The sequence below is a fragment of the Calidris pugnax genome, unplaced genomic scaffold (assembly GCF_001431845.1).
Source record: "Calidris pugnax isolate Ruff unplaced genomic scaffold, ASM143184v1 scaffold129, whole genome shotgun sequence".
Taxonomy (NCBI): domain Eukaryota; kingdom Metazoa; phylum Chordata; class Aves; order Charadriiformes; family Scolopacidae; genus Calidris; species Calidris pugnax.
The window spans coordinates 1-25102 of NW_015090856.1; the positions used below are offsets into that span (position 1 = coordinate 1).

The 25102-nt window shown below is 46.2% G+C and overlaps 1 protein-coding gene across 1 annotated transcript in view; it reads right to left on the minus strand.

Moving 5' to 3' along the window:
• Positions 1 to 6: 6 nt before the first annotated feature.
• The window catches only part of PRDM16 (PR domain containing 16), a 408246-nt gene continuing 383150 nt past the window's right edge, over positions 7 to 25102 (minus strand). The window contains exons 12-17 of the mRNA XM_014943939.1: positions 15019 to 15096; positions 8699 to 8868; positions 8004 to 8178; positions 6482 to 6712; positions 5273 to 5447; positions 7 to 2032 (exon numbers count right to left, since the gene is read on the minus strand). Coding sequence (XP_014799425.1) covers positions 1898 to 2032; positions 5273 to 5447; positions 6482 to 6712; positions 8004 to 8178; positions 8699 to 8868; positions 15019 to 15096 — 964 coding nt within the window. The 3' untranslated portion in view covers positions 7 to 1897. The remainder of the gene's footprint in view (positions 2033 to 5272; positions 5448 to 6481; positions 6713 to 8003; positions 8179 to 8698; positions 8869 to 15018; positions 15097 to 25102) is intronic.

Genomic DNA, 25102 nt, shown 5'->3' on the forward strand with positions numbered 1-25102 from the left:
TTCCCCAGATGCTCTCCTCCGCGGGCAGTGGGGGCTCCTGGCTCCCTACAGCCAGCCCCCCACCTGCTCCAAAGAGGGAATTACGAAGGGATTGCTCCAAACACAACCTCTCTTTCTTGCAGTAGCTGTTTCCTCTGTTTTAGCATGCTGGAACAGGCTTTGCCATCATGTCCCTTCACGCTGGAGTGTCCGTCACGCCAAGCCTCCTGCTTCGCCAGCACCGGGCACTAACCCCATTCCACAAGCAGGTATTACCTGATAGAACACTTACTGGAAGCTCGGCCAGCACTAAAATAGGCTGAAATGGGTGGGAAAAGTTCATTTTGAGCTCCCTGGCTCCCTGCAGGATGGCAATGGCCAGAGGCAGCACCTGGTTCCTTCAGGTGCAGGAGCAGTTCAGTCCTCGGCGCTTCTCATCTGTAGAGGCTGCAGTTGGAAAACTCTCAGGACACCCGTTCTCACCCTTTTCTGTGTAGCCTCCTTGCCAAGTCTAATCACTTTCCTGATTATTCCCTAATTCAGCTTTACCTGCAAAGCCCCTGCCCAGCAGCTGCCGTGCAGGACAGCACAAACACCACTATTCCTGGAGGCTGCTCCTTGTCAGAGGAGAAGATGAGATTTTCGCAGAGATTTAAAATCCCTCCTTAAAATATCTGTGAGCAATTCCAGAGCCAGACGGACCATTCCATTCTTAGCCACGTGCTACAACAGAGGACGCTGAAAAGTGGGGAGATTTGGACCTTTCCACTTAAATTAGAGGCCGAATAGCTGTGTGATGTGCGTAAGCAACCATCCAGCGTACCAAAACAACTGCACGGGCCAGAAACTTCCGCCACGGTTCCCAGATGCTACCAACACTGACAGGATGTCACTCTAAAATAAAATAAAATTAAAAAAGCCCTGGGAGAGATAAATTAGAAGATGATTCTGAATTGCCCTTCGCAAGGCGAGACTGCCCGCCACACTTTCTGGGCAGGGCTTTGCCCCGGGACCTCTCTGCCTGGGGAAGTCCAAGCATCTTCAGCAGCTCCATGGTGGTGTCACCAACCCCATCCCCAGCTGAGCATGGCTTTGTGTGACACACTCCGAGCCCCTGGGCTCACAGGCACCAGCAGAGAGGGACACAGCCCTACCCTGGCAGGGCAGGCACACACAGAAGGGCACTCGGGGCACAGCTGGTGACCATCAACCAGGGATTTGTGTGATACCTCCATCACCCCAACCTCAGCAAGGCTGGGGGGGAAGATGTCCCAACCAGAGAGGGAAATCCATTCACAGCCTCGTGTTCCAGAAGCTTTGCACTGGGACAAGATGTTTCCTCAGGAGCAAGGGACAGGATGGCATTTCGGTGGGAGCGCAGAATTTCAAATCCTTTTGGGGGTCAATCAACCAGGTTGAATTTATCCTTCCCTGGTAGAACTCCAGTGACTACGTCAGAATTGCACCAGGGACAGGTCACACCTGGCTCATTTTTCCTTATTACTTCACTATTCAGCGGAATGGGAAGGAAATGGTACTGAATGGTTTCAAGCTTTCGTTAGCACGCAGGCTTTACTGGCTCAGTCATACTGGTTTGTAATGGTAGAGGGGCCAACGTCTGATTGCACTGCTGCAATTCGGGTCTTGGCTCGTGCTGTTCCTACAGACTGTGAGATCCTTCGGGGTGATCCAGTTGTGGAGAGGTTCGTTCTGATAAATTAGAAATGAAAACTCCTGGGTAGATAGATCAAAAATGCAGGACTTGTAGGTCGGACGCGACAGGTTTCCTTCTCAGCCAAAAGTCCAGACTCCTCCCTGAGGCCCTCTCATCCATCTTCTGCTTGCTAGGGTTTTTGCTAGGATTACTGCAGCACCTCCGCCTCCTCGCCTGGGCTCTGGCCAGTGCCTTGGTGACCTCTCAGAGGTGGTTGATGGGGTTAAAGGTCCCCGACTCTGAAGCTGCTCCTGCCATGTCCAACCAAGCCCCCAGCGAGTTCTGGGAGGACGCGTGGAGGGGAGCGTTCTCAGACAGGGACAGCATCATTGCATAAGCCTGGAGGAGGAGAGAGCAAGGCAGAGGAGAGGTGTGAGCACACACACGTGGGACGGGCTGCCACGGCCGTGTGAAGCACAGCATCAATCACAGAATCTTCTAGGTTGGAAGGGGCCTTAAAGATCATCTTGTCCAACCGTCAACCTAATGTTGACAAAAATCAACACCCACCCAACAAACAAAAAGCAACACCATCACTAAACCAGACCTCCCAGCACTACATCAACCCATCTTTTGAACACCTCCAGGGATGGGGCCTCAACCACCTCCCTGGGCAGCCCATTCCAAGGGCTGAGAACCCTTTCAGTGAAAACATTTTTCCCAATATCCAGCCTCCCCCCCCCCCCACATCTAACCACAGAGGAGACACGGGGCAGCCATGTCAGGAGGTCTACCTGACATCCCCACGCTAGGGTGACCCCCATCCCTCCAACTCCTCAGGTCTTACGGGCAGTTGCAGGGTTTCTCAGGAGAGGCCATCATTCCCACTGGCTTTTATGGGACCAAATCCTTTCTGCTCTTGGTCACGAGCCCCCACACTCGGTTCTAGGCCCTGCCCTCAGGGGAAAGCAGCTACATGCAGGATGCCAACTGCTCTTTTTTTCTGTTCTACAGACAAGCAAGTGGCTTAAGAGAGGCCAGGGCCCAGTCACATGCCACAGAAATGGTGAAGGAACATCCATGTCAGCTGTAACCCATGGGCAACTGTGGGCAGAGGCCACCCATCCTGACCCACTGCTTGGCATGAGCTCCCCGGTGCCTGCAGAAATCACAGGTATTTAGGAATATAGGCATGAAATGCTGTGTTCATGTGTTCCTGTTGGGGTAGATTTATTGCTGCAGTGAAATTTAGGTAGATTAAAAACGTTAGAAATGTCTGCTGAGAAAAATGCACTGAGACTTCTGCTTTCTCTATGACAATCTGCTTCCTTCTCTGCAGCCCAAATGCTCTCCCTCTTCCAAGACTACGTGTCTCATACACCATTGTGTCCTTCACAGCCCACATAGGTGATGTGAAGACTTAGGTGGATGATGAAATCACAGGTATTTAGGAATATAGGCATGAAATGCTTGTTGGCATTACCAGTGTGTTCATGTGTTCCTGTAGGGGTAGATTTATTGCTGCAGTGAAATTTAGGTGTTCATGTGTTCCTGTTGGGGTAGATTTATTGCTGCAGTGAAATTTAGGTAGATTAAAAACGTTAGAAATGTCTGCTCAGAAAAATGCACTGAGACTTCTGCTTTCTCTATGACAATCTGCTTCCTTCTCTGCAGCCCAAATGCTCTCCCTCTTCCAAGACTACGTGTCTCATACACCATTGTGTCCTTCACAGCCCACATAGGTGATGTGGAGACTTAGGTGGATGATAACCTCACAACTCAGAAAAATGCACTGAGACTTCTGCTTTCTCTATGACAATCTGCTTCCTTCTCTGCAGCCCAAATGCTCTCCCTCTTCCAAGACTACGTGTCTCATACACCATTGTGTCCTTCACAGCCCACATAGGTGATGTGAAGACTTAGGTGGATGATGACCTCACACACTGGAGGTGAAAGCCAAAGTAGTTGTCACCCATGACCTGAGACAGAGGAGGACGTGGTCCCCACCCTCCCTGGTCCACCTCAGCTGGTGTAATGTATGTAACTGTGGCCGTGTAGCCCTCTCCATCACACCCACCCACACACAGTCCTTTGCAGGGCAAGAGACAAAGACCACAGGTTATCTGGGACCCCAGAAGAGCACTCATTGCAATGGGACCCTTAGTAACACAACTGTAGTGGTGACAATACCAACAGCTACCCATCTTCTGCCTCTCAAAAGCTGAGAGTCACATCTACTTGTCAAGTCAACACGTTCCTGTACGGTAGGTGTGTGCTGGAAGAGGTTCAGCTTTGTAGCATCAGGGACACACACACTTCTACAATGGCTCCAAAGAAGGAGAGCCATAAAGGAACTGTGCTGCTCACACAAAGGTTTCACTATTACATTTCCTGCACGAGAGATGGTTCAAATTATTTAAGTTACTTACTGTGATTTAAGTGTAACTAGTCCTGCAACTCATACACCAGAAAATTGGTTCAAAACCCCCAAAATACCCCACTCCATCCCAGCATAGGGACCTAACAATGTAGTGCAAATTTTGGAAGAGCAAGCTGTTCTGAAATAGTTAGTACCTTTGGCGTATCAGTAACAGGACACGTGTGAGAGTCAGGCAAGAGTCTAAATTAGTTTGACCCAGAAAAAAGCTGCACCTTATCTTCAAGCAGACCTTCCCCAGCATCAGTATTAGCACCTACTATGAAGGAGGACAGTAATTTCACGAGTTTTGGGTAATGACCAATCAAAAATCCTGTTCTGTTTGGCAACTGCAGGAAGCTACTGCTTTGCTGGACATTTAAAATAGATTTCATGACAATTTCTGTTGCTTGAAGGTTAGAAAGGGACTCCAAGGCAACAGCTCTACTCATTGCCCAGGAAGGGCTGAGTATGGTCTCTCCAGTCCAGTCCAGTGATGTAACTTCACTGAAGTTTTGTGAGAGTCCTTTCATAGAGATCAAATATGAACTTCATAAAAGCAGACTGAGCGTTTTGTTTTAATAACAATGCAGAAAACACAGACGGATCTGCCCCACACCTCCAGACCTTGCTCACAGCTCCAGTAGGTGTTGAGATGTCATTTTGAGGTTTCCTGGTGGGTCTGAACTGGTCTAGCTCAGAGGGCAGATCTCCATTTTATGGTTTGCTCTTAGGAATCATGGAGATAACTGAGGAAATCCTCTAGACTTGCTGGACTGCAAGTCCTGGAAACGCTATTGTCCATTACACCTTTTACAATCAAACCCAAGGATATTTTATCACTGCTTCTGCAGAACAAACCTCCAGTTTCTCAGTCATCCCTGAAGAGCCATCCCAAAGTATAAATACGTAATAGTCATAAAAACATTCACACAGACAGATAAAAACAGACAGATGCCTCTATCTTACTATATAAGCACGTTCTCACAGCACAGGCTGAATGATCAATCGATCTGGTGACCTAAAACTGGTGCCCACTCCCTTCCTCCTCTATTTCAGTACAGTTGCAACAAGACATGGCTCATGTATGATTTAGGCATTACAGTTAGAATTCCTGCTCGCTGGATGGGGAAAAGAAACCTTAGCTAAAGGCAGCCAGCTGCTTGCTCATCCTACTGTGCGCGCTGGTGGCAACTAGATAAAACGTTCTGACATATACCCACCTGGTTTTTAGCCTGCCTGTACAGAGTCTGTTTTATTGTCTCAGAGTCTAAGGTGGAATTAAACACATCTTTAACTTCAAATGCTTCCTCGGCTGCTTTGCGAAGATCCAGCCCCTTCCCAAAATTCGGCATCTGCTCCAAATCTAACAAGCCGGCTTCGTCCTCCTCAATACACCTGTACCAATGACCAGGGGAAGGGGTTGACCTGTTGTTAGCTCGTCTCACCGTTCACATCTAGCCCAAGTGTGTTGTTGCTAGCCCAGTGCCTGCATGCACATACCATGGAGGGGCTCACAAGCCACATGCATGGACCGACAGACAGACAGACAGACACCAAAACCACACAAAATGCGAGGAGCAAAGAAAAAGTGGAGAGCGTGACGAGGCACAAACAAGCGTTAGTGCTGGAGGTGTTTGTGAGGCAGTCTGGCTACAGTTCACTTTGGTCTTCTGCGTGGAGAGGCCCCATTCCTGCCCACTCCCTGAGATGTCTGACAGCAGATCCGTGTCTGAGGAATGCTGCTGGGTCTGCTTTGAGTTGCACTGAAAACAGTGATGCACCAAAATCAAGTAAGATACTACTTGGCATCATGGGGCATTACTTAGGAATGGGAAAGAGAGGCCAAAAAAAAAAACTAAGTCTATACTATGTGCAACAAACATTCATTTTAAAGGTGTCTGGACATGGCTTGACTTTGGAAAAAAAAAAGGCTTCACTTTCTTCCAGAGCTCTGAGAACTTCACTTTAAGTCAAAAATGCTCTACTACAACTAAAGTGGGCAGAGCAAAAGGCTTCACTTTCTCCCAGAGCTCTGAGAACTTCACTTTAAGTCAAAAATGCTCTACTACAACTAAAGTGGGCAGAGCAGCACAAAAGGGGTTTCATACTTTGCCTTTTCCTTTGCCCTGACCAGTGTTTGAAGGAACTATGGAACCCTGAAAATACTGGTTTTTGTGTTGGATTAACTGTTCTCCCGATACAAACTTCTCAAGTCTTGGAGAAACCTTCTCCCAGATTCTCCTGGCAGTCCACTTGTTTCGTGTCCCCCACCACGGTGAAAATGGAACCTCTCAAGTGAATGTTTGGATCAAACTGGAGGTATGATACATGGCTTGAAAAACAAAACGACAGCACTCACAATCTACTGGTGACACGGGGTCACAAATCTGAGCCCCGGGGACTTCTCAAAGGGAATGGACCCCCCTCACCTTCGGGTGTGGTCAAAGCTCATGGTGAGAGATGTGGGCTCTTCATCCTCCTCATCCTCAAATGCTCCTCGGGGCTCTGCGGCAGGCGATACCGTTTCATCCTGTGACTTCCCTGTCAGGCTGTCGTCGTCTTCCTCTTCCAGTTCTTCATCCTCATCATCCACGTCTTCTGTTTTCTCATTTGCTAATCCGTGACACTGGGAATTGCCATCAATATCCTGGATTTCTGGCCTGAAATATTTGGTCACGGGGAAGGGGGAAGAAGAAAGAAAAGAAGAAAAGAAAAGATGCCAAATGCGTAAGTAATGCATTTTCACTGTAATACAAGACTTTGATAATTTTATACATATGTATGAACACAAAGATGTATTTATGTACATATACATATTATTTAAACTGCAAGGAAAAGGAAAACCAACATGTTTCAGACATTTAAAAACCAGCCTTCACAGTGTCTTAAGAGCTAATAAGCAAATCAAGTACATACTAATCCCAGTGCTTTTCAAACTAGAATATTGTCTAGTCTGGATTTAAATGATGGGTTTCCATCTCTTCAAATATAGCTTCGGTGGGACAAGTGGCTTTTGTCCTTCTCGGTGCTACTGAATTCTAGCAAGCTCCCTTTGAACAACCAGAAGGAGGAACCAGAAGTGTCATCTAACAGCCAGCCAAAATTCTCTCTCAGATTACTTTTGCTATTCATGCCGTAAGGACCTCACGGACCCCACAGAAGTAGCAGTTTTACATCATGTTAAGAGAATGAGAGCAGGATCACAAGCACTATGGCCTTGGAACCCAAGAGGATGCTACCAATTGATTAACATCCTCACCAGAAATTTTATGTCAGCATGTTCCACACTTCTTACTGACCTTTCTCATCATCACGTGGATTTCTCATACTTACATTTTGGACTTAAATCTTAGTCACAAAGTAAGTTTAACATCCTCACCAGACATTTTGTCAGCACGTTCCACACTTCTTACTGACGTTTCTCATCATCATGCGGATTTTTCATACTTACATTTTGGACTTAAATCTTAGTATTGGCATTAAACAGCTATTTGTGGAAAAAGGAGAGCAGCAGGGGAGATATCACTCAGCCAAAACAAGGTTTGTGATATGGATAGATCTGAAACTAATAGAGTAGAAAAGCAGGTGCCTCCAGTTTCTTTAACTGCTGCTCTCTGATGGGTGATGGAACAGGCCATGTGGCTTTGTGGCAGAAGGTAACAGTTCAATAATTACATTTTTATCTAGAGAAGAAACAGTGTTTTGTCACAATTATTGTGCTGGAGCCAGTGGAGCAGCCTCCCTGTCCACTCTCAGGGGCCCTAACTGAAATCCCTTTCCAAAAAGACCTATTGTGGCTTAGAGCTTGAAGTTGAATGCATTTTCCTCCCAAACCTCCCAAAATTTATCTCCTTTAAGCATTTCACACCAAATACTTCAGGACAGAGGCTGACAGGTCTGTCAACCACCTTAACAACACATGTCACCGGGTTATTTTATTTGCTTGTCTACCTTTTATCTGCTAAAGTTGATGCTTGATTCATCTCACTATTTGCAATAAAATTTCTGATTTCAGAGAAATACGAATCCTCTTTTTCATCTAAAAGTGCATGGTTGTCTGATTCCGAGTTTGGGGAAGAGGCACTGGTCCCAAGGTGGTTGGTGATGACTCCAGAGTGCTGGCTCACTGCGCAAGAGAGACAAGAAAGGACAAGGGGAGAAACAATCAGACATCAGCTTGTCAAAGCTATCATTAAGAGGAAAGATAAAGGAGGAGGATTATGCAACAATCCTCTCACTATGTATTAATCATTTAACATTTAAGAGAAACCTCATGGACCAATGTTGCCAAAAGAAGCTTGTGTTTTCCAGGCTTGACCCTGCAGTGCTGCCTCCAGCTGTGGGGGCACCAACATCAGAAGAACATGGACCTCTTGGAGCGGGGCCAGAGGAGGCCACAAAGATACTGGGAGGGCTGGAGCCCCTCTGCTGGGAGGGGGGACTGAGAGAGTTGGGGGGTTCAGCCTGGAGAAGAGAAGGCTCCGGGGAGACCTTAGAGCCCCTTCCAGTCCCTCATGGTGCTCCAGGAGAGATGGGGAGAGACTCTGGATCAGGCAGTGGAGCTTCCCAAGGACCAGAGAGACCAGACCATGGTGTCTTCTCCCTCCTGTGCCCCAACAGAACCACAGAGCAATATCCCTTCCCACCTGGAACGTTCTCGTGTTCATGTTTCTTAAGATGCCTGTCCAGGTTGGTCTGCTGCCCGAAGCATCGGTTACACAGGTGACATTTGAATGGCTTCTCCTTGTTATGGATGTTTCGAACGTGCCGCTGGAGGTTGGAGGAAATGCTGAATGACCTGTCACAGTATTTACACCTGAAAAATAGAAGCAAATGCCAAAGAGTGCAACGTGAGGAAAAAAACCAAAAAAGAAAAAGAAAAATCTGACTATCAGAAAACCAGAAAATGCTGGTCTATAAATCTTTACTCAGCCAAGGACCTGGAAAGCACAAGGCATTAATCATTCCAGACAAATCTGATATTATTGTTATTCAAGGAGCACAAAGAAAGGATTAGGATTAATTAAGAAGTGAGCCGTCCAAACAAATAAGAATTTTATAAAAAATAATTACTTTTCCACACATGAATGTAAAAATAAGAAAGGTGAATTTATTCCTTCCACCCTTCTCATTTCGTAGGGGAAGCAGGTGAAATATGGCTGTGGAGGGAGGAAAAAGAGGACAGAAGGAGAAGAAAGAAGGGAGGTTAAATACATAAAATAGTTCTTAGCTTGCCTATCCCTATGTTGTTAGGATCTGGACATACAGAAAACTCCAGATTTATTTGTGAGATTCCTTGTGGTACTCAAGATGCAGGCAGTACGACGTGCCTTTAAAGGTAATTACGATTATTATTTTAGCACAATAGCTCCCAAGAAATACACCGTCGTTTCCAAACAGGCTAAGATTTACTCCAACGTAGTGAATATCTGGTTTATGATGAAAAAATATGCAACGTAAGGAGCCAAGCCAGGATGTTCAGGGAAACTGCTGAGTGAAGAAAAGTTCCCTCTTTGAACCAAACTTCGGCAGGAGCCACGGGGGACGTGCTGGAAGCCTCTTCAAAGTTGCCACCCCTCCTGTCTGGATTCAGATTCCCCCCCCCCAAATAAAAACAAGGCTTTGCTAAACCCTGGAGCTTTGTGAACCTCTCCTTCTCTTCCAGTGCAGGAGGAGGAGGCAGCCGATGTACTGAAGAGGGCAGCTTTGAGCCACAATGAAGAGTTTCAGCACTAAAGCTACAGAAAATCGAATTCCTCTTTGAATCCGCTTGAATCCCTCATTAGATCTCCCTTTAAATACGTCATTTGTAGCTCAACAAAGCTCCTTTCCTCATGGCTCTACTTCCAAAACCCAAGAGAAGTAGAATCCTTTCTCCGCTACAGACCTCTGCAAATCCTCTGCGCTTACGGGACAAAATAAAAACTGTTCTTAAGCCCTCGTAATTCCGGGACAAAACCGCTTCCTTCAGGCAGAACCGCTCCTTAACTGAGAGCAAAACCTGCCCCGCGGAGCTGAGCCGCCTCTGGGTAAGACATGAAGAAACTGGTGCATTTCTGCATGTTTTGGGAATAGAATTATAGAATTGTCCGGGTTGGAAGGGACCTGTGGAATGCCCGAGTTCCCCAGAACTGATCTTGTGCCTGTGTTGTTCAAATATGAAACTGGATTTGCCCTCACACTAAGGACATAGTATTATGTCCTACAAACACAACAGGTTCAAATGGGGGAAGGAGGTTTAAGTGTAAAAAAAAAAAAAAATCTCTGCTGTGAAACACCCACACAATTTCCAGATGTGCTACAGCTGTGATTTTTATTTGGTCTCCAAAAATAAATTGATATTATTGTTGGAAATAGCAGAGATACATTTATGAAACACTCTCTCTCACTGAATGTTTATGGATTCCACGGCCACCTCCGAATTTCCTACTGTTAAGTCACCAAAAAGAATAAAGATATTTCAAATAATGAACCTTTATTATGATTAACCTAGGAAGAAAGCAAAATCACTTTTTAAACCACAGTCTTCTCAGCCGTAAAAAGTTTTCCTCTTTCATTTCTTCAAAAAAAACATGAATTGAATGAATATAGAAAACAAGGCGTTCTTTGAACACCAGCAAGAACGAGCAGAGTTTAGATGTGGGGAGTTAAACATGCAGATTCCCAGCTCTTATTCCCCTCCTATCTGCTGGCAATGAATGACTCTGCTTCCAGAGAAATGGAAATGACCAGAAAACTGAAATGTCCAAAATAGCTGATACTCCAACATCCCTGTTATTCACAAGGATTATTATTAGCAGTTTTGCCCAGCTTGGGTCTACTGGTATTGCACCCCCAGCTCTCTCCTCGTCCCTGCTGAGGTTTCTCCTCCCTGCCCGTCCCCACCAGCCCCATCCCTCCTGCCTGAACCCCCCCAGTGCCCAGGACACCCCGAGAAGGTGCCCACATCTCACCCCCATCACTCACAGCTCCGACCACTTCAAAGGCAGCCCTTGATGCGTCGGGCAAGAAAGCCCCGGCCTCCCGTATGTCAATTTATTTAGATGTTCAGGAAGTCTTTGAAAAGTTCCCTCTGACAGGTCCCCGCTCTAACTATGAGCTATGTGGATCCAGGGTAGGGTACGGGGAAAGGATAAAGAGCTTGTTAAAAAAAAAAAAAAAAAGAAAGGAGCAAGAGCTGATGTCTGAGAGCAAAGGGATGAGGGAGACGTACTCTATTATTTGTGGTCCCAGAGGGGTCGGTGCTTGGATCTCTGCTGGTTTTAATCTAAATAAATGACCCAGACAGAGGAACCGGCTTAAATTCAGGGAAGAGGTGAACGCAGAGGCAGGAAAAGAATAAAACTCAAAAGAAGCAGTATTTGTTTTGTAAACACACTGACAAAAACGCTAATAAAGCTTCTTCCTCATCAGTTTAAAGTAACACACACCCACGGGCTAAAAAAATGAGGGGGCATTGGAAAGGAGCAAGAGCTGATGTCTGAGAGCAAAGGGATGAGGGAGACGTACTCTATTATTTGTGGTCCCAGAGGGGTCGGTGCTTGGATCTCTGCTGGTTTTAATCTAAATAAATGACCCAGACAGAGGAACCGGCTTAAATTCAGGGAAGAGGTGAACGCAGAGGCAGGAAAAGAATAAAACTCAAAAGAAGCAGTATTTGTTTTGTAAACACACTGACAAAAACGCTAATAAAGCTTCTTCCTCATCAGTTTAAAGTAACACACACCCACGGGCTAAAAAAATAGAAAGTGGGAGTGAATGATAGGTGAGAAGGAGCCAAAATTGGACCTGGGGAGCCCCGAGGAACGGCAGGAGATCCCAGGGGATTCGGGTACCGGGGGTGATGTGATGGGAGGGGGAAAAACAGAGAGAAAATCCCAGTAAAGAAAGGAGTAACTGAGCTGATGACTGTACAGCTCTTACACTTATTTGATGATCAATGTGAGCTGTAAAGACAGAATTGCAGCAACAAAAGCCTAAAGCGCAGGGAAAGCTACTCCTCTGAGCAAATATTTCGACTCAAGTGCATTTACACCAGGGATGAATTTAGGCTACGTTTTTAAAAAAAAAGAGAAAACCAGAAAGAAGAGGTTTTTATTGAACTATGTGCGATCTTAAGTGAGATGGTAGACGTCAGCTTTAGTTGTTAGTTTCAGCTTAATGCAGATAACAGGACACGGGGGCCTAAAAGGAAATTAAAGAAAAACAAATTCAAAACAGACGTCAGGAAGCACATCTTTATAGGGGGAATCACAGCCTCGCAGGCAAGGCTTCAGGATTGGGTGTAATTCAAGAATCAATTAGACGGGCATCCTGGAGGGAATGGACATTCGAAAGAAGAAAAGAAAGTCTCGCTGAATCAAACAGCTTTTAGTTGGTCTCAGCCCAGGTTTTAGGTAGTTTCTGTGATTCCAGAGAACGAAAGCAAAACTAAGAAGCAAACCCACGGCTACAATACGTTCCTGTGCCCCAAGAATAAGGAGCTTCTCTAAAAACTGCCTCTCCCAGACTTGGCTTGGAAACCCCAGAATGACAACAAAGTCCTGTTTTTTATGACCTGAGTTTCTGTCTGACATTTCACAAGCCCAAGTTACTTTGCATTTCTCTGAAAGAAACAGTTAAGTTTGGTAGTCCTTTTTACAGGTTTTGAAGCCCATGCAACTGAATTTTAGATGGAAAAGAACAAAAAAAAAGAAAAGTGAAAAGAAAAATTCGCCTGTGCAGCATATTGCCTTTGAGTCTTTTCAAACCAGTGGGTTTTTAGGAAGTGCACTACCAAGTATTTCTGACTCTTCAAAAAAACATGTAGCACTTTCCCTTGCAAAAAGAATCAATTTGCCTCCTTATTGCTCATGTGCTATCGATTCCTACTTTATACATAAATAAATAGACACCTGGGAAGTTTAAGTGACTTGGTAAAAAACACACCCTTTCTCAGTGATAATCAGGAATCAAACCCAAACAGCTTATTTTCTGGCCTGTCTGTTTCTTGATCTACATCTAGACATTTGGTGAGTTACATTAGCTTTAAGAACATTTTAATTCATATTTAGATGAATATATAACTCCGATAGAATCAAAAGAAAAAACATTTAAACAATCTAAAGAGAAGTTTTACAAAGACATCAGTAAACCACTGAAAAGTCAGCAACCTCCTTTTACCTGCATAAAGTCGGCGCTTAAAAAACAAGCTTTCAAAACAATTATTGCTGCAAAAGTTGGAAATCTCAGTTCTCTGAGAGCAAAAGAAAATCAATGATAATTAAGCTCTTCTGTAAACGTAGCCCTAACTCTCAGGAGTGCTATTATAATGCAACATTGTCCAGAAGTCAAACCTCTATTACAAAAAAAACACACAGGCCATTTTCTGGGAGAAGACCAGATCAAATAAATCTTTATTTTCCTAACCTTTGTTAAGTTGCAAGTCTCCTTTTTTGGAAGAAAACTGAACTAACAATCTCGGAATAATCGGGAGTGAGCATTTTAGTCAGACAGGGGTGTGCAGTGAATACACAGTATTCATTCAAGGCATATCAAATAACGCAACTGAAAAAATCAGAACAGGGAATGGTTCCAAAATATATGTCTGCTTTGGAGAGGGCTTTTTTTTATTTTTAATTTACCTAATGTCTACACTCAAAATTCTGTATGGAAAAAAAATTGACTCTGTACGTACCGGGGATTACAATGTGGGAGAGAGGAGCTTCGTAAGTTAAACCAAACATAAAAATATGATATATTTGACCACATGGCCTTTTGCTGCTCACGGATTTGTTTGTGCTTCTCTTGATATAACAACTATTCCATTGGCTTTGTTGTGAGCTTATGAGTGTGTATAGAAATACTGTAATATTAGCCACCAAAAATGAAACTGTTAGAATTGTTACCATTGTTTGACAATGTGCAAAACACTTACTCACATGATGGGAAACACAATGCTTCATTCTCAGTGGGCTACCCATCCCTCACTCATTCCCTTTTGCTCAAACATGCACCTACTCTAACAGGAAATCAACCAAAGCAGATTTTTGGCCAAAGTTTTCTGACACTGACTGTGAAACATTTGGAGAAAATATTGGGGGAAAAAATTCCCACTTGGTCTTCCAAGAGAAATGTTCCTTCATATACCTATGCACATACACTTAGATTTTTTTTTTTTTTGTGAGTTTTATTTAAATTTAAACCACTCACATAAAGAGGAGTCCCTTTATGAGACCTGGCACCAGGTTGATGGTGATGCCTTGAAGGTGCAGGGTCTTGGCTGGGGGAGGAGATGGGCAGTTTTTCAGTGTGCCCTTTTGCAGGGACACAGTGCAAACTAAGCATAAAAGTATAAAAAAAATCAGATCACCTTGTCCACAACTAGCAGAAAATAGTAGTTGAGCCAAATGAGCATTTGAAACTCTGCGTGAATTTCTCCCCCTCTGATTCCTCTTTTTAAACGCTGTGATTTAAGGTAGGACACTCCTTCACTTAGATTTTAAAGCAGATACACTACAGGGCTTTGCTTTTCTTTGGTTTTTTGATCCACTACTCCAGGCACCTCCGATATGCCTTAGGAAAAGAAAGAAAGAAAAAAAAAAAAAAATCTTGCTAGACCCAGCAGTTAAATTACTGGCAAGCCCTTCAAAACAGCCCGATTTTCAGAGACATTCAGCACCTTCAGCTGTCCTTGAGATGAATGGTTAATGTGAGTGTTAAACAACACTGCAAATCAGACCCGCTCATTCGCCAGCATACATCTAAATATAAGTTAAGTGTCTATCTTCAAGCTGCCAAGCCTGATTATTTTTGGCTGGTACACATAATATACAATCCTATGAATCACTATATGTAATGCTACAGGACTGCGGTATTAAGTTGGCACAGCTTTATAGGAAGGAGGAAAAAAAAAAAAAAACATAGAAGGGAGGGGTGAATGAGGAGTGTGTTGGGAAAAGGGTTTTATCCAGGGGGACAACATCACCTGTAGGGCTGTTCTCCAGTGTGTGTCCGCAGATGCCGGGTCAGATTTGCCGAGCGAGGGAAGATCTTACCACAGTACCTAGACAGGGAAAGGCAAAGGCACCATCACTGCACGAGTCCTGCCACCCTTCCACCACCACCTCCCAGGGACACCGCTCCCAAACCAAGCACACCAGGACACAGCGAGGTTGTGGTCACCCATCCCCATCCCAGCTTCCACCCAAAGGTGAAGATCCCCCTCAGCCTAAGGTTGAATAGTTGTGTTCCATGCCCTTTTCCCGAGTTTCACTGAATTTCACTAAATTTTTAGAGTTGGAAGGGACCATAGAGATCATCCAGTCCAACCCCCCTGCTGAAGCAGGATTGCCCAGAGCTTGTCAGAGCATGTTACTCAGGAGCATCCAGGTGGGGCTTGAAGATCTCCAGAGAAGGGGACTCCACGCCCTCCCTGGGCAGCCTCTTCCAGGGCTCTGTCACCCTCACCGTGAAGAAGTTTCTCCTCATATTCAAGTGGAACCCTTTATGTTCCAACTTGTGCCCGTTGCCCCTCGTCCTCTCACTGGGAACCACTGAAAAGAGTCTGGCTCCCTCCTCCTTCAACCCTCCCTTGAGATACTTGTAGGCATTGATAAGGTCTCCCCTCAGCTCAGTTTCTTCCCATTATTTTTCTGGAAGCTTTCTGAATGCACCCACAGCCTCCCACAGCAGTGAGTTCCTCTGCTGAGCTCTGTGGGGTGTAAAAGAACCTCCCTCTTGTCTGAGCTCTGTGGCTGCATTCCATACTACCTCCTTCTGCACTAGGAAAAAGAGCATTTAATCACTGCCTATTCACATCGCTTCGGATTTTTATAGATCTCCTTTATATCCCTCTTTAGTTCCTTATCGTACAGATCTACTCCATCATCCTTCTCAAAATCCACAGAATTTTCTTTTGGGTAAACGCTGCAGCTACCCAAACCATCGTGCTACTGCTCTCAGGATGTGCTGCTGGGAGTCCAACAGTCTGCTTGGAAGAAGGCAAGGCAGCAGTAGGAAATGAAATAAGAGCAGGAACTGTGTTCCACCACAGATCTGATTCATAGCAAACTCCAAAGGAAGGGAGGTATAAATAAAAGCATTAATTGGGAAATAAAATATTAAGGATGGAGGGTTACGTTCTGTGACTATGAAACCCGATGCTTAATGTTGTAGAAGGAACATATGAGTGGATTTTCTAAATTTAAGAGACATTGAGAGCCTTCAGATGTCTTTGAGATGAATGGGTAATGCCAGTGTTAATCAACAATGACAATTCAAATATTGACTTGCTAGTGTGTATCTAAGTTTAGTCCTTATTGTAGGTAGAAACCTCAAATTTCTTAGTACTCAACTGAATTCTGAGCCTGTAGCTTTTGTGGCAAAGTTGAACGTAAGAGTTTGATGAACACATCAAACAAAACCTCTACCCACTTACTGCACCCAAGAAAGATGCGGTGGGAGCCACCCCAAGAACCCCCAGTAGCTGCAGGTAAAGCTGCACAAGCAGATACAGGCTTTTAGTCCCCAGTGACCTGCTCTGACACCAGCTTTTAGAGCCGTGGTGGAGACGTGAGTATTTTCTGTGGATACAACTGTGTTTCAAAGTGTGGTTTACTCCATGGCATTTTTTAAAATCGCATTATTTTTTGCATAGCTGAGCCTGGCCACGGCTGAGATTGCACTCGCATTGGAAACTGTGGCATTTGCTACCACACACAAGAGACTTGGCTTGGAAAAGGCTGTTTGCTTGAGAATCTCCAGATCTGCTCTCAAGGTTATTAAAAATTACAAAGAAAATAGAAGATGCTGATTTTTCTACCAGACAAAACAAGCTATTTCAGAGCGAATTAGTCATCAGAACGCTCTGTTCTAATTCTGCTGCTCCTTGTTTTTTCCCTCCCACCCCTGCCGGGACACTGAAGATGTCCATGTCGAGCTGCTCTGTTGGTGTCTGATGGAGCGTCCCAGCTGGAGAGGCCTTCTCCAAGGGCCACCCCACCGGGTTGGGGGGCTTGGTCCCTTACCTGCAGGTGTATCGCTCCTTGCCCTTGCGCAGGATGGGGTCGGAGAGCGTGGGGGGCGGCGATCGGAAGTTGAAGGGGTGGTGAGGAAGGGGCTGCAGGGACGTGCCGGTGTCTGCCTTCATGGCTGCAAAACTCTCCAGTTTCTCCGTCATCGTCTCTATGGCTGACATCTACGAGTGCAAGGCGAGACCCCACGTCAGGAAAACCCGCAGGAAGAACAAGATCTGATGCATAAAACATGCCTTTTGAGCACCAGTGCCTGGGTCAAAGCCTGGTGCTGATGTTTCTTGCTCTTGCCCTCAGACAAGAGCTGCACAGCGGGCAACAGAGCCACCAAATCCCACCAGGAAAGAGAGAAACAGCCTGTCGGGATCAGAGAACTCGGAAACAACCAGCAGATCCCTGCAGTAACCACCAGACCTTAGACAGTAGGTGCTTGTTTACCTTCTGCAACGTGCATGTGTTTACTTTCAGCATTTCAGATTAAAAAGTATCTCAGAAAACGCTTGGCTTCCCTTTTTCCAGGGACGACGCTGCAGTGAGACACCACCGTCAACTGCTGGAGGCAGAACTCACCACCCAAGCCCTCCTCAAACCCAAACCCAGGTCTTGGCACGCAAGGAGGTTTGATTTCTCAGACAGCATCCGTCCCCCCACCACAGAGGGGCAGCCACCCCAAGCCACAGGCAGGCAGGAGAGGCCAGGCTGGAGAGGACAGAGGAGTTTGGAGAAGAATCCTGGCCAAAGCGGAGCTGGAGGGAGCACGGGGACCACTGACCTGGGGCTGAGGAGGAGGAGAGGCTGGAGGGGTGAAGAGGGAGCAGATGGGGAACAGGAGTTAAGATCAGGCTCAGGATGGAGCAGGTCCACAGAGAAGTTGCCCAGTGAAGAGGCCAACATCTTAAATATATATAAGAAAGGTTCAGAAGCCAGTAAGGGTGATGGAAGGATGGACAGGAGGTGGCTGAGCTTCTGGAGTGAAAGGGAATTCCAGCCAAATGGAATTGAGCTGCTGCTGGAGGAGGTATGGTTCGGGGGACATGGAGAGCCTGGTGGGATGGGGGCAGCAGGGACACGGGCCTGGTGGTGTGACACCAAACAGAACATCTCCAGGGACCTTTATCTACCTTGGTTTGTGGGACTTGGCAATGGCCATGATCTCACTGCATTAAATACCACACCAGAAAGAGGGAGAAAGGGGAAAACCTGGAAATATAGGAGAACAGGAAAGCAAAAAGGGAAAGAAAAAAGCTGGTCTGTGTGCCAAAAAAGAAAAAAAAAAAGATATATGTTAAAATCCTACCTAAAAAAAAAGCACTTTTACTTTCATTAGAGCAAAAGAGGAAATCCAAATCCATGCGAGAAACGCATCTCAGAGGACCATGCTGACATCTCCCAACGTTCAGTTTTCTGCACTCTGGAGAGCACTTTCGAGATCCCCAGCAGAAAACAGGGATAAACCAACCAAGGCAGCAATAAAGCTGCCTCCTCGCTGCGGGTGACATCACCGGGAAGGACTGGGAGCACTGGGGGGGAGTGGGAGCCCGAGCGGGGAGAGCTGGGGACAGCGAGCGAGCGGAAGGCAGTAGGAAGCCATATATCAAAAGTAGATGCTCTATTGTACAGGAAGGGCTGACCTTTTGCACGTTTACACTTTATTAAACTGGGCTCGGGGGGGGGAAGGAAAGAGAGCCAAGATATTGTTTAAAATGTACGACTATAAAAAAAGTTGTCTTAATCACCGCCGAATACATTGTGGAAGGCTGACAACCATTCATAAGCTGTAAAAAAAAAGAGGAGTAGTAAAACCCATTTCTCGATAATAGATCCACGGCCCCTTAGTTGGAGGCTCCCAGCCCATGATAAATAGTAAGTAATACTTAGCGCCAGCCACTTGAAAAGGTTACTTGATCATTTACAGCAAAAGCTCTGCCCCAGCTGCCAGTCATGTAACAAAACCATCACGTTAAAATGCTATCCGGATCTTTCAGAGCTGTGCCACTCAGCCCTGCGCCGGGGTACCTGGAGATATCTTTTGTTGTGCCCTGTTCTTTAGGCACTTAGTCAGAGATGTTTGCTGGCTTGATAGCCCTAGGCTTATTTTAAAATTCTAAACACCGGCCATAGCCCTCTCCAGTGGGTAAAGGCACTTTGCTATTTAGGGAACAACCGCCTGGTTATAATAAAAAAAGAAGGGGAGAAGAAAAGAAATTTAACAGGTGAGAAAAGGTTTCCCATTAAGTTATCAAAAAGTTACACCGTTTATTTATGTTGTCCAGATTTTCATTTAAAATAGACAATGGAAGAATAACTCCCATCAGAGCAGAGAAACTACTGTCAGTGCCTGGCTCAGAAAGGCAAGTTGCCTGAAATGCATTTTGAGAGAGAAATCATCTTCTGAACGCTCAGTCTTTACCACGTCTTTTGGCTTAATCCCATCCCACCCAGGAATTATTCAGGGAAGAAAAGGCTGAGACCAGACCCAGAACACTGGTAGACCCTGTCTCTAATTGACCCAGTGTGGGAACGTTGGTCCTAAGGAAGAAGACCTGAAAATATCATTTCCCTGAAAATATGAAGCCCTGAAAAGATGATTCCTTAGGAAAAGATCCAGGTTAATATCGGAGGAGGATCTGGTAGTGAAAACCTCACATATTCTTGAAGGAATGACCTGCCTGGGTTCAGGTCTGCTGACCTACCCTGGGAACAGCAGCTCTCCACACCAAGTGATCTTCACCCAGCAACCCGCTTTCTTAAAAATCAGTTACCAGGAAGTTTCGGGCTGGAGTGATTGTAAATTTTAGGCTATTCCGCGTGATAAGCCGTTAGAGATAACCAGACCTTCCACATCTTTTCACTGCCATGGGAAGAGGACGTGGTCAGGATTTCGGGAACAATGTTAATAACCTTCCACCCAATGCTCAGGGCCCGTTCCCTTCTCATCGTCTCCCCGGGTTGCTTTGCCACACTAGCTCCTCCCCGCTATCAGATTCTTTACAGGCAGATATTCCCCACTATTCTAACTCACACAAACACAGGATGTTCCTGGCCAGCCTGTCACCATTATCCAGCCTCCACGAAGGAAAAATCGGGGGAAGTTATTAACCAAACTCTGAGGCTGATGCGAAACAATGAGGGAACTAAGTTTAGCTGTGAAAGCAACCAGGATCCAGCTTTCACAAACCTGCAAGTTATTTATCTAAGGTGGGAAACATGAGCAGAGGAGAACAATGGATGTGAATATAAAGGAGGGTAGAATAATGCCCGCAGAGCTCGGCTCCCAGCCTGGGCTCGCTGCGGGAGGGACGGAGCAGAGCTGGTGACCAGGGGGGACGTGGGGCAGTGAGTGGCAGAACTCACCCATTACCTTTCTGGAGTGAGGAATTCACAAGGGCCACCAAGATGCTGAGGGGCCTGGAGCATCTCTCCTATGAGGAGAGGCTGAGGGACTTGGGTCTTTTTAGTCTGGAGAAGAGAAGGCTGAGGGGGGATCTGATCAATGTCTATAAATATTTCAAGGGTGGGTTTCAGGAGGATGGGGCCAGGCTTTTTTCAGTGGTGCCCAGGGACAGAACAAGAGGAAACGGGCACAAACTTGACTATAAGAAGTTCCACCTAAACATAAGGAGGAACTTCTTCCCTTTGAGGGTGGCAGAGCCCTGGAAGAAGCTGCCCAGAGAGGTGGTGGAGTCTCCTTCTCTGGAGACATTCAAAACTCTCCTGGACACGTTCCTGTGGGACCTGCTCTGGGTGGACCTGCTCTGGCAGGGGGTTGGAGGAGATGATCTCCAGAGGTCCCTTCCAACCCCAAGGGAAGAAAAGGCTGAGACCAGACCCCTCAGTCTTTACCACGTCTTTTGGCTTAATCCCATCCCACCCAGGAATTATTCAGGGAAGAAAAGGCTGAGACCAGACCCAGAACACTGGTAGACCCTGTCTCTAATTGACCCACTGTGGGAATGTTGGTCCTAAGGAAGAAGACCTGAAAATATCATTTCCCTGAAAATATGAAGCCCTGAAAAGATGATTCCTTAGGAAAAGATCCAGGTTAATATCGGAGGAGGATCTGGTAGTGAAAACCTCACATATTCTTGAAGAAATGACCTGCCTGGGTTCAGTGTGTTTGGAACACCCATCTGCTGACCTACCCTGGGAACAGCAGCTCTCCACACCAAGTGATCTTCACCCAGCAACCCGCTTTCTTAAAAATCAGTTACCAGGAAGTTTCGGGCTGGAGTGATTGTAAATTTTAGGCTATTCCGCGTGATAAGCCGTTAGAGATAACCAGACCTTCCACATCTTTTCACTGCCATGGGAAGAGGACGTGGTCAGGATTTCGGGAACAATGTTAATAACCTTCCACCCAATGCTCAGGGCCCGTTCCCTTCTCATCGTCTCCCCGGGTTGCTTTGCCACACTAGCTCCTCCCCGCTATCAGATTCTTTACAGGCAGATATTCCCCACTATTCTAACTCACACAAACACAGGATGTTCCTGGCCAGCCTGTCACCATTATCCAGCCTCCACGAAGGAAAAATCGGGGGAAGTTATTAACCAAACTCTGAGGCTGATGCGAAACAATGAGGGAACTAAGTTTAGCTGTGAAAGCAACCAGGATCCAGCTTTCACAAACCTGCAAGTTATTTATCTAAGGTGGGAAACATGAGCAGAGGAGAACAATGGATGTGAATATAAAGGAGGGTAGAATAATGCCCGCAGAGCTCGGCTCCCAGCCTGGGCTCGCTGCGGGAGGGACGGAGCAGAGCTGGTGACCAGGGGGGACGTGGGGCAGTGAGTGGCAGAACTCACCCATTACCTTTCTGGAGTGAGGAATTCACAAGGGCCACCAAGATGCTGAGGGGCCTGGAGCATCTCTCCTATGAGGAGAGGCTGAGGGACTTGGGTCTTTTTAGTCTGGAGAAGAGAAGGCTGAGGGGGGATCTGATCAATGTCTATAAATATTTCAAGGGTGGGTTTCAGGAGGATGGGGCCAGGCTTTTTTCAGTGGTGCCCAGGGACAGAACAAGAGGAAACGGGCACAAACTTGACTATAAGAAGTTCCACCTAAACATAAGGAGGAACTTCTTCCCTTTGAGGGTGGCAGAGCCCTGGAAGAAGCTGCCCAGAGAGGTGGTGGAGTCTCCTTCTCTGGAGACATTCAAAACTCTCCTGGACACGTTCCTGTGGGACCTGCTCTGGGTGGACCTGCTCTGGCAGGGGGTTGGAGGAGATGATCTCCAGAGGTCCCTTCCAACCCCAGATCATTCTGTGATTCTGCAATCCTAAGGGCAGAGAGTAACACTGCTGCTGGGAGAGTTTAGCTATCGCCTGTAAGATAAGGGGGTTTGTAAACTGGGTTGATTTCACAGAAGGCCTTGGTTGCACAGGACTTGGCTGTGTCCTTCACACTCTCTGGGTAAGTGTCCGGCCCGGCCGCACCGTGGGCTGAGGGGCTGGAGATCCTGGTCCACTCTCCCACCAGAAAGCTGCTTCCCACTGCTCTGCAGGGACTCACAGCCGAGGGAGAGGCAGAGGGAGCAAAGTTGAGCCATCAGTTGTCAGAAGAAGGGAGACCAGAGCAGCGGTGCAGGAAGGAGAGAACACAAGTTCTCCATCAAGTGACCCATCAGCTTTGGAGCAGGGACAACTGAGCCCCCATCCTCCTCTGCCCTGCACTTTCACGCTTTCTAGATGGTGTAAGGGAAGGTCAGACAGGTATAAAACACTACTGCCTGGATGCTGGACAGTCCTTCTCCACTTTGCACTACTGGAAAAGACTGGACGGGGTGTTCCCAATGGAAAAATTATGGAGGCACTGGGGCAGGTGAAAGGGGGGTTTGACAGACCATAGGAGTTGTCCAGACCTCAGCCCTGCTCTTCTCAATGCAAAAGAAACAGTGAGGTGTAACTACCATCATCCATAAACCAGGCACGAAATTAAAACTATCTGGGAGGAACTGGTGGAAAACAGTGGAGTTTCCAGCTGGGTCCCTGGATGACAAAGAGTCTGATCCGAGTGACCCGTTGGTACCAGCTGCATCTCAAACTCCTTGGCATCCAACCCACGCTGTGTTATAATGTCACTGCTCTTACCTGGGGGTGGAAAAGCAGCGGGGAGGGTCGCAGGTACTTCTCCTTTAGGGCACCCACAGGATCTGTCACCTTCCGCTTCTCCACCCTGCTGGACAACAAGACAGAGGGTTACATACCTCACAGGGCTACAGGCCACAAAGAAACACCCAAACCATTTGCAGAGGTGTTTAAATCACATATATGAGGCTCTTCTCCCATTGACATAAATGTCTTTCTTCCCCTTCTACTGGGTGTTACGAATTATGACCCACAAGTTACCCCACAAGAGACACGATATGAAAACGGATCCCCTTCTTTGGGCAGTATTTTTTGACCCTCAGACTGACGACTAAAAAAACCCCCATTTTGATCTTTCTATGTGAGAACTAATGCCCTTGCTTTAGTGGTTTATAAACCTCTGCTGTTGTGAAATGTCATGAAACAAACTACGTTTACAGCAAAAGCAAAGTTTAAGTGGGAGAAGCTCCAGAGCCCGCAGCGGCAGCCACCGCATGGGAAAAATGTGACTTTGAGACTTTGTCTTTTTCTTAAGAGTTAACACTGGGTCAGGCTTCACAGCCCCAAGCCTGCTGAAATCCTTTAGGTGTTTCATATTTATTCCCTCCCTTGCAGCTGAGATATAATTTGCATTGAGCTTCTTTGGCAAGCAATTGTGTGGACAACAGTTTTAGAAGGTAGGAACCGGTGGAAGATTTCTGAAGGGACTTCAGAACCCGAGTTCTTCTGATGAAGAACTTCGGCCCATTCAATATTCCACCCTTAAGCACCGTGCTCTGCAGAAATGATTGCAAAGTCAGGCTCCTACTTTTGAAAATATTAGCTTTGCTTTCCCAACACATTGTACTCGCAGTGAAACCGTGGTGCAGAATCACCAAAAAAGAAAGTGAAATGTCCTCCATGGGAAAAAGTGTTACAAAAGTAACTCCAATAAATGCAGCTGCATCTTCAAATGACTGGAACAGAGTCCAGCTCAGCTAAACCACCAGAAATCCAATAGTAAGAGTAATTTTAATTTATATTAGTCCAGCATAAATGAGAGCAAAATTATTTCGCTGCATTTCAGCTGATTGGTGTGTGGATAAAATTACCAAAGAGTTTAAAAGAAGAGTCCTGCAGAGTGCTATTTAGCAAACTGGATTTAATCTGCATTTCTTTATTTTTTTTCTCAGGTAGGAGAAAAGAGAAAAGCTGGATCTGAAACGCAGTCAGAACTTTTGTTTTCTGGAAGCCACGTGTTTTTATGGGCAGGAGTTTGCAGAAGAACAACCACCTAGAAAACAGTGTGTAAAAAGTTTCTCCCTGACACGAGGCAAAAAAGCAAATTACAGGGAGCACCAAGGGGTGAAGGGCTGGATGTCCCCCATCCCTGGCAGCCCCCCAGCCACCCCCTTTGGCAGCACAAACCCCAAGGACAGCGTTTCCCACCGATGCTGGGGAACAAAACCAACGACAAACCTACAAACTCCCTCGTCAGAGCCGAAATCCGCAGCAGAGGATTAAGCTGATCTTTTCAGGCCAGTGCCTGAGAACGTTACCTTAACGAGGCTGAGCTAAAAACTGCACTGATTTCAGGCTGTCTGGCTGCATTAAATTATATCACCAGGAGAAAATGTCAAGGATTTAAGTGGCCTTTGGGAGAAAAATGAAGGAGCCAAATGATGTGAGAGAGTCTGATAAAGAGCAGTTTAGAAACAAAATATTTCCATATTTTTTAAGCTGGGACTTGGACGCTGTGCTGTTTAGCTCATTACATCAGAAGTCTGATTCGCAAGCAGCTCCACCGCCGCCTTTCTATTTTAATGTATTACTGAAACGACATGCATCCCGTGGAATGCAGCAAACGATGCCCCCATCCTTCACTTCCATCTGTCTTCTGGACCTTTACGTTTTTCCCCAGGCTGCTATTTTAATTGGCAACGGCTTTTCCAACCCCATGTTATTTTAACATTC